Source organism: Molossus molossus, unplaced genomic scaffold (genome assembly GCF_014108415.1).
Source record: "Molossus molossus isolate mMolMol1 unplaced genomic scaffold, mMolMol1.p scaffold_m16_p_3, whole genome shotgun sequence".
Lineage (NCBI taxonomy): Eukaryota > Metazoa > Chordata > Mammalia > Chiroptera > Molossidae > Molossus > Molossus molossus.
This window is the reverse complement of record NW_023425366.1, coordinates 120,640,847-120,650,930: the sequence shown is the minus strand read 5'-3', so window position 1 is coordinate 120,650,930 and position 10,084 is coordinate 120,640,847. Positions and strand designations below refer to the sequence as shown.

The 10,084-nt window shown below is 44.7% G+C and overlaps 1 protein-coding gene across 1 annotated transcript in view; it reads right to left on the bottom strand.

Annotated features, from left to right (window-relative positions):
- Positions 1-244: 244 nt before the first annotated feature.
- Positions 245-10,084, bottom strand: part of IFT140 (intraflagellar transport 140) — a 99,601-nt gene continuing 89,761 nt past the window's right edge. Inside the window, exon 29 of the mRNA XM_036280671.1 lies at positions 245-608. Within this exon, the coding sequence (XP_036136564.1) occupies positions 402-608 (207 nt within the window). The 3' untranslated portion in view covers positions 245-401. The remainder of the gene's footprint in view (positions 609-10,084) is intronic.

Genomic DNA, 10,084 nt, shown 5'->3' with positions numbered 1-10,084 from the left:
ATGCACATTCCTACCCTGGCTGGCATTGCTCAGTGGTTAGAGCAGCAGCCCACACCAAAGGGTTGTAGGTTTGATTCTCAGTCAAGGGTATGCACCTGCCTTGCAGCTTCCATCCCCTGCCCTGGTCGGGGCACATGCAGGATGCAACCAATTTTGTGTCTCTTACAGTGATGTTTCTCTTGCCCCTTCCCCCCCATCCCTTCCACTCTCTAAAAATCAACAGAAAAAATATCCTCGGGTGAGGAATAACAACAAAAAAATTCACGCTCTCCATCTAAGCAGGCCAGCCTATGCCCTGGGCCCTCCAGGTATGCACTCAAGTTTTTTCCAAAAAGAAAAGTCGGCTCTTGCTACTACTGATAACCATTAAGTTCTAGAAGAGCTTTAGCAGCAGCAGGCCCTCAGGGGCCATTCTCGACCTCCTCCATCACCTCCTCATCCACCTCCTTAGGGTCCTCCATGCTGTTGTGGTGGGTCCGCTCCAGCACAGCGCGAGCCAGAGGGATGCCCAGGCCCTGGTGCACAGCATCCACAGTCCTCTGGTTCACGTAGTAGAGCACCTTGGCAGCGGGAAGCCTCCTCCGCATCTCCTCCAGATACTTGTAGGCCTGCGTCACACAGAACAGCCAGTGCTGGTTAGTCCACATCAGAAACAAGGGCCCATGCCCTTCACTGTAATGAGTTTCCTGAACTGCCCCCAGAGGTCAGAAGACAGCCGCCCCAGCGTCTGAAGCCAGGGACTTAGGTGTAGTCTGTGACTTCCAAGCCTTTCCAAGGGTGGTGGTGTCTGAGGACAGCCCAGCTCAGGCCCTGATGGTCAGTGCTCTAAGCTGTCATCAGTACTACCAGCCGAATAGGTACAGCCAGCTCCCTGGAAAGCTGTGAGCAAGACCCCATGTGTGTTTTGGGACCATGCTCCCTTGAGGATCTGAATACACCCTGGATGTACACAGGAGACTCAGGGAAGGATGGGTTCATGTCTCCCATCTTTTTCTTACACTCCGGGGCATATGCTTATCTGGTTGAGGGTGGGCAGCAATATGTACATGTTTTTTCTTATTTATTTTGACCAAGCATCCAGTTTGCCCCAGTTTATTAGGCCTATGATTGATTTGAATCTCTGGTATGTATGGTCCTTGATCCTAGGCTGGTAAACTATAGAACTGTCAGTTTTCTGTATAACTTCTTCTGGTTCTGCCAGTGGGAATATATGGAAGAACAAGAGGGTGCCACACAGAGCAGCTTGGGGTGGGGGGTTTGAGGTAGAACTAGAGTGCTTACATCTGCTCTGACATCTGACACCAGCCCACACCTAGCACGCCTGCTCACACCTGCCCACACGTCCTATGTCTGCCCACACGTGCCATGCCTGCCTGCACCTGCTAACACTTGCTATACCCGTGCCCCCCCCCAGGGAGGGCCACATGTCAGGACGAGGGGGAAGGAAGAGGGCTTCATGTGGCTTCTAAGGCTTACCCACAAGGCACACTTTATATCAATCCAGAATGTGATAATTTCTAGCAGCTTTTCATTTTTCTTTGCGAGGAATAATGATCAGATCTTAGTATTTCTTAAGGGTGATAAATATATATGTATATATTTTTTATCCTCACCTGAGGGCATTTTTTGATATTTTGTTCAGATAGAGTGGGAGGGAGAGAGAGAGAGAAACATCGATGTGAAAGGGACACATCGAGTGGCTGCCACCCGCACGACCCTGCCAGGGCCGGGGACAAACTGCAACTGAGGTACATGCTCTTAGCAGAAACTGAACCTGGGTCTCTCTGGACCACAGGCCGACGCTCTAACTGCTGAGCCCAACAGGCCAGAGTGGGTGATAAAAATTTTTAAAGCAATTTTATTTTGGACAGAGATAATTAAGATATTAAAAGTAAATAAAAGATACAGATTACAACGAAAAATATAAAGATAAGATATGGTTTTTGGAGGGTGGGGGAGGGGCAGAGCACAGCTCCAGGGTTTGCAGACCAGAGGAAGAGGACAGCTGCGCGGGAGGAGGCCTCTGTAAGGATTTGCCACTGGCCTGCTGTGGGCCAGGCGCTGTGCTAGGCACACAGGACACAGCACCAAGACCAATGCCGGCCAAGCGTGGGGAGGGTGGCTGGAGCTGCAGGGGGCGTCCAGCGAGGTCTGACAGCGAGGGAGTGCCTGCCCTGAGGAGGAGGGAGGGGGCAGGAGCTGATGAGGGAAGAACCAGGTGGTCAGAAAGGACCAAGCAGTGTAACTCCTTGGTATGCAGAGCTGATTTCTTTAACAAAGGGCAGGAGCAGAGTTTCTAGAAGGAAGACATAGTCACCAAAGACAGATAAAGGACAACAAAAATGTTGCTGGACACCCTGACCCCTGAAGATACTCACTGTCCAACATCAGGAGCCTGTCAGGACTTGACTCTGATGATGCAGTGAGAACCGTTTGGAAGCGAAACAGGAAGGACACCAGAGCAGCAACAAGGGATTTTCTTTGTCCATCAAGAGGAAACTCGTATATGCCTAGACTTTCTAAATTTATGTATAGATTTTGTTGTTGTTAATCCTCATCCAAAGATATTTTCTCCACTGATTTTTTTTTTTTTTTATAGAGAGAGTGGAAGGGGGTCAAGGAGGGAGAAAGAGAGAAACATTGATGTGAGAGAGACACATCAATTGGTTGCCTCTCACATGCACCTCGACTGGGGCCAGGGATTGAACCTGCAACCCAGGTATGTGCCCTTGATGGGGAATCAAACCTGAGACCCTTCGGTGCTCGGGTTGATGTTCTAACCATTGAGCAATACAGGCCAGGGCTATCTGTAGGTTTCAAACAAGGATCAAGACAACAAAGAATTTGTTCAAATACTTAAAATGTGATTTCTCTGTTAATTTTGAGGATATAGTGCTCTAAGCATCTTCACAGTCCAATTTTCTCTCTATTTCACTTTTTTCTCCTTGTTGAGATTAGATTTAGAGTTGTTTTCTCCCAACAAAAATATGAGTGAGTGGACATGATGGGGGGCAGAGGAAGTAAGTGCTCAGATCAGGAAATCTGGGTTTCATGGTGCTGACCTTTCACACCGGGGGGAGCTGCTGATGAATTCTGAAAATTTCCTGTGAGTTCTGAAAACTTCAGCCTAATGAGGCTGGCACAGTCCACTAGCAGTACTTCTGAAGGTAACTTGTCAGTACATGGTTTACGAGTACTTAGGAAGGAGAACGGAGAGATTCCTTGGGTTACTGTGGTCTCACCAGAAACTATCTGCTAGTTGACTCAGCTGCTGGTTGAAGATGTTGCAGGCATGTATGTGGCGGTTTGGCAAAGTCTATATGACACCCTTTGGAATACAAAGGAAAAATGTATCTAGGTATAATTCCTATGTTGGTTACTGGAGTTATGATTGAAGAGAATGAGAGAGAAGCTTCTGGTAATGGCAGAGTAATTCCTATTAGACCAAACTGCCCACACACGGTGATAAGCTGGCCAAAATGTAAAGGCGCTGACACAACCTTGGGCAGGAAGATGGGAAGCAATTGACATCTGGAAGAAGGGAGGATTCTCTGTCTAATTGTAACTTTTATCTCATGGGAGGCCTCAGTCAGGGCTACTGTGAGAAGCTAAAAGTCACATAGGAAAAACAAAGGCACATAGAAACCCACACCCTTACTGACTTAAAAAACCAGAATCAAAATTGGGGTCAACCACAACAGCTGGAATGTGAGGAAATACTGGAAAGAGAGAGTCATTGAGGGAGAGCTCAAATTCTGAGTGTGAACTCTGCCCTGATCTCTGGTGGACCCTGCACTCTTCCTGTGGTGGGGACAGGGGCTGACTTCAAGGAGCTGGACCAAAGCTAATGTATTGAGCAGAGATTCTAGTGGCTTCCCACCACAGGGGAGAGTTTAGACTCTGAGTTGAGCAAAGATGATTACAGAAAGGAAGAAAGGGAGGGAGGGAGGAAGGGAAGGGAAAGAAACAAACAGGAATATCCTTTGGAGGAACATAATAGAATCCAGAGTCTCTACAATGGGTTATCCCATCGGATAGCATTGTATTCATAGTAAGAAGCTAGGAAAATTCCTTGACAAGTGGAATAAGGGCAACTGAGACAAAATAATTAAACAAAGCAAAATTATTTGAGCAATTTACAGTCAGCTAATGAATCACAGATTTTATCTTCCCTAACCAAGGACACTAAGGAGCAAATGGTTTACATATTCTAGACCCTCCAGGACTGACCAGCCTCTGTCCTGGTCCCTCTTCAATGATGTTCTTTTTTTTTTTTTTTTTTTTTATCCTCACCCAAGGATACTTTTCCATTTTCCATTTGTTTGTACAGATAGAATGGGAGGGAGAGAGAGGAAGGGAGAGAGAGAGAAACATCGACGTGAAGGGACACATCGAGTGGCTGCCACCCGCACGACCAACCAGGGCCGGGGACAAACTGCAACCGAAGTACATGCCCTTAGCGGGAACCAAACCCGGGTCTCTCCGGACCGCAGGCCGACGCTCTAACCGCTGAGCCAAACTGGCCAGGGCTTCAATGATGTTCTTGATGACACTCTTTAAAAAATGAAACTAACTAGAAAATAACCCCTGACCCCTCTATATGCACATTATGATGAATCAACATATTAAGGGCATACCTGAAAAGCTAATGAATATTCAGTTGAGACCCTCCCCTTAGAAGTCCCCTAGGAGACAAAGGATCCACAGCATGTTTTCGCTAGAGCACACCTATGCCTTGTATCTTTGTTATTTTTCTCCTAAACTCTAAGGGACCCTATGAGACTTGCAACCAGGGGAGCAGTGGGCAGCAGCAGCAGCTTGACTAGGGCTAATCCCCTGAACCTGTCTCTAAGGCCCCTTTTTCTGACTTTTCCTGTTGCTTCTTCTACCTTAAGCCCTTCCTTGTTTCACTGTCCTCAGCTTTAATAAACATCCTCTTAAAACCACCTGGAATCGAGTTGTGAAATCTGTCCTGCATGAATTCAAGAACCCACACACTACCTGTGGGCCCAAGACTTGCTCTGGACTCAGACCCCATCTGGTAACAATATGTCCAAGAGAAAAAAAATTGCCCTGGCCGGTTTGGCTCAGCGGTTAGAGCGTTGGCCTGTGGTCCAGAGAGACCCAGGTTCGGTTCCCACTAAGAGCACTAATCTCAGTTGCAGTTTGTCCCCGGCCCTGGTTGGGTTGTGCAGGAGGCAGCCACTCGATGTGTGCCTTTCATGTCAATGTTTTTTTCTCTCTCTCTCTCCCTCCCACTCTATCTGAACAAAAAATGGAAAAATATCCTTGAAAGAGGATAAAAAAAAATTGCTAGACATAAGAAGAAACAGGAAAACTTGACTTATATCTAAAAAAACAAATAATAGAGCCTAGCCGGTATGGTTGAACATCAACCCTTGCACCAAGAGGTCGCTGGTTCAATTCCCGGTCAGGGCACATGCTCAGGTTGTGGGCCTGATCCCCAGTGGGGGGCATGCAGGAGGCGGCCAATCGATGTTCTCTGTCATCAATGTTTCTCTCTCTCTCCCTCTCCTTTCCTTTCTCTCTAAAATCAATAAAGAAAAACTATTTATTAAATAAAAATAAAAACTCTACAAAAATTCCTTTAGAAAAAAAAACAACAACAACAACAACCAAATAATGGAGATTAACTTGACATGATCCAGATGTTGGAATTATTAGCAAAGACTAGAGCAGCATTATAACTACACTCAAGTGTATAAATAAAAATTGATATTAATGAATAAACACATAGAAAATTTTAGTAAAGAAAAAAAATAGCTCTGGCCAGTTTGGCTCAGCAGTTGGAGCGTTGGCCTGTGGACCAGAGAGTCCCGGATTCGGTTCCCACTAGGGGCACATACCCAAAATAAAAAGAAAGAAAAATGGCCCTGGCCGGTTTTGCTCAGTGGTTAGAGAGTAGGCTCACAGACCAAAGAGTCGTGAGTTTGATTCCAGTCAAGGGCATGTACCTTGGTTGCGGTTCAATCCCTGGGCCTGGTCAGCCTGGCAACCAATTGATGTGTCTCTTTCACATCAATGTTTCTCTTCTTCTCCCCCCCCCCCCATCTGAAAATCAATGGAAAAATATCCTTAGGTGAGGATTAAAAAACAAAAAAAGAAAAAGAAAAAATGAACTAAGTTAAAATTTTTAAATTCTAGAAATGAAAATATAAACCCTAAAATGAAAAATTTGCTGAAGAGGTAGCAAGCAGATTGAAGATAGCTGAAGAAAATCAATGTATGTGAAGATAGGTCAATATATCTAACTCAAATGAGAGAGAAAAAAGATCTCAAACAATATACAGTAATTACAAGTGTGTGTCCACTTGTATAAAAAGGCCTAACTTTCACTGAATTGCCAGAAGGAAAGAATAAGGCTGAGAAAAGATATTTGAAGGAGCCCTGGCTGGTTTGGCTCAGCGGTTAGAGCATCGGCCTGTGGTCCAGAGAGACCCAGGTTCGGTTCCTGCTAAGGGCATGTACCTCAGTTACAGTTTGTCCCCGGCCCTGGTTGGGTCGTGTGGGTGGCAGCCACTCGATGTGTCCCTTTTGCGTCAATGTTTCTCTCTCTCTCTCTCTCCCTCCCACTCTATCTGAACAAAATATGGAAAAATGTCCTCGGGTGAGGATAAAAAAAAAGGTATTTGAAGGAAAAAATATTACAAATTTCCCAAATTTAGTGAAAGACGTATATTTACATATCCAAGAAGACCACTATCAATACAGTGAAAATGTCTATGGACATTATCACCAAACCGCTGAGAACCACATATAGAGAGGAAATCGGAGGGAGCGAGGGCAGGGGAGAGACAAGGAGAACATGCACGCTCCAGAGCCCTGCCGACGGTCCTGTCTGAGTTCATCTGAGTAACTACCAGTGCGTGTGCATGAGGAACGCACCCAGGCCAGGGAAAGCCCATCAGAAAGGAGCAGGGGGAAGAATCTCCGAGACTGAAAACACAGGCCAGTAGTAGTTCATGTTCCACCTGCCAACATACTAGACACCAAGGGTTCTCAGAAGGGCAATGCCTCGGGAGTGGGTGAAACTGGCCCTAGACTCAGGGCTGTGCTGGACCCACCTGACAAAGATAAAACAGAGCTGTAGAAGGGCCAATTTGTCCCCAAGTAACCTACCCTCATCTCAGAACAAAGCTCAACAATATTTGAAAGAATACACACACCCCCCCACACAGACTCCCATCACCCAACAACCTAAAACACATACAATGTCTGGAATCCAATAAAAAATTACCAAGCATGCAAAGAAGCAGGAAAAAATGATCCATAATAAAGAATCAATCTAGGGAAACAGATCCAGAGCTGACATAGGAGACAAAGACTTTATAGTAGCTTGTATAAAAATACTTCGTATGGTCAGGAAGGTAGAAGAAAGGATAAGCAGAATACAGACAGACATGGAAGACCAGGGGAGAAGAACCAATTCAGACTCCCAGGGGTGGAAATGATGTCAGATAGAAAACGTGGGTGGAAGAAGATCAGAGGAGGAAGACTGGTAAACTTGGAGCAATAGCAAAAGCAGCTACCCAGAATGAGAAACGGAGAAAAAAAAAAATTGGAAAAAATAAAAAAAGAGAAAAGATTCAGTTGAGCCAGTAGCTCCAGAAGAAGAGGAGAAATGAATAGAAGGGAACTTCCTATAGGCTGAGAGAAAACACTGGCAGACCATGTGTCTGATTAAGGAAATGTATCTAGAACATATAAAGGCCACAATCAACAATATGAAGACAAACACCCAGTAAAAGGACAGTAAAGGATTTCAATAGTCACAAGAGGAGATGGGAGGACAGCCAGTGTGTCATTAAGAAATTGGACATTAAAACCACAATGAGCCCTGGCTGGTTTGGCTCAGCGGTTAGAGCGTTGGCCTACAGACCAGAGAGACTTGGGTTCAGTTCCCATTAAGGGCGCATTCCTTGGTTGCAGTTTGTCCCCGGCCCCAGCTGGGGTTGTGTGGGTGGCAACCACTCGATGTGTCTCTCTCACGTCGATATTTCTCTCTCCCTCCCTCCCGCCCGCTCTATTTAAAAAAAAAAATACCCCAAAAACAAAAACCACAAGGAGATACCACTACCCACCCACCAGATGGCTGAAATAACTGAGACTCATCATACCAAATGCTGGTGAAGATGATGAAACACACTAGTGTGGGTTGTTACTAAATTCGTTACTTACATGGACCACCACTTTTTTTTAAAAGAGAGATAGGGAAGGAGAGAGAGAGAGAGAAACATCGGCGAGAGCCCAGCCAGTGTAGCTGGGTGGACTGAGCTTCATCCCATGGACTGAGAGGTCCTGGTTCAATTCCTGGTCAGGGCACATGCCCAGGCTGTGGGCCTGATCCCCAGTAGGGGACGTACGGGAGGCAGCTGATCAATGTTTCTCTCTCACAGCTATGTTTCTATCTCTCCCTTCCTATCTCTCTCTTAAAGAACAAAACAAAAACATATTAAAAATAATAATAAAAAGAAACATTGATGACAGAGAAACATTGATGGGCTGCCTTCTGCACGTTCCCTACTGGGCATCAAGCCCGAAACCTGAGCATGCGCACCAACCAGGAACTGAACTGGGACCTCTCAGTCCACGGGACGAAGCTCCGGCTGGGCTGGAACACCTTGTTATTTGTAAAAATGACTGAAAGATAAACTGTGGTTATTCATACTTGGGTATGTGGCAAACATTTTCTCAAAAAGAACAAAGCGAAACTGTTACTTTAAGGAAAATAGTAACTCACAGTATTTTTGCTAAGGATAAAATTTGAGTTTTCAAACAAAACTTTCAAATGAAAGTTAGAATTTCAGAAGCCTTATGTACTGGCCACCATGAGCTGGACATCTTCACAATACTTAAAGACTTTTCTGATGAGATTGGTGGTGATATTAGCAAGTGAGATTTAAAAAATCTGTATAATGAAATGTGTTAACATTTGCCTAACTCAGGAAACAATATTATGCAAGTGACCAACATGATTTTACAAAATCATGTAAGTGCAAAAGACCCACGATAGACCAGTGGGTTAAAGGTAGCAGAGTACAAAATGTACACCAGGAGGGTTTCCGATTCCTCACTGCAACGGACTTTTATGAAACAGTACTTAGTGTAGTATCGAAGATCTACAAATATGTAGTAACAAATATCTGAGAAGGCTGTTAAACACCCCTCCCATTCTGACCTGTGTATTGGTAAGGCTGGATTTTCTTTATATACTTCAAGTAAAACAACTTATTTTACCAAATTGAATGCAGAAGCAGAAATTGAGAACCCAGCTGTCTTCCATTAAGCCAGACATTAAGGATATTTGCAAAAATGTAAAAGCAATGTTACTTTTCTCACGAAACTACTCTGCTTTGGAAAGTATAATTACTTAAAATGAAAATATTATTCATGTTAAGATATAGTGGGCTGAGAAAAAAACAAAAAAGAAGAAGATAAAAAGATATAGTGAGCTGTTTTAGTTTTAAGTGAACTAACAAATATTTTACAAATGTATTACTATGTCTAATATAGTAAATATTGGTAGATATAATCCACATAAATAGGGCATTCAATAGCTTTCCTAGGGAAAAGGGGTCCTGAGACCAAAATGTTTGAGAACCACTCTGTTAAACTGAATGATCAGAAACCTTCCACTAAGAAAACTCCATGCATTCTCTCAAACAGTTAAGGCAGAAATGGCACGTCTTACATAAACCCTTTCAGAAAGTAAAGGAGATGACCACGCTTCCGGTGTTTGATTAAGACTGGAATAACCCTGCCCTGGCCAGTTTGGCTCAGTGGCTAGAGTGTCGGCCTGCGGTCCGGAGAGACCCGGGTTTGGTTCCCGCTAAGGGCACGTACCTCGGTTGCAGTTTGTCCCCGGCCCTGGTTGGTCGTGCGGGTGGCAGCCACTCGATGTGTCCCTTCACGTCGATGTTTCTCACTCTCTCTCCCTTCCTCTCTCTCCCTCCCACTCTATCTGTACAAAAAATGGAAAAATACCCTCGGGTGAGGATATAAAAAAAGACTGGAATAACCCTGATACAAACCATGAAAAATACACCACAAAAAAGAAAACAAA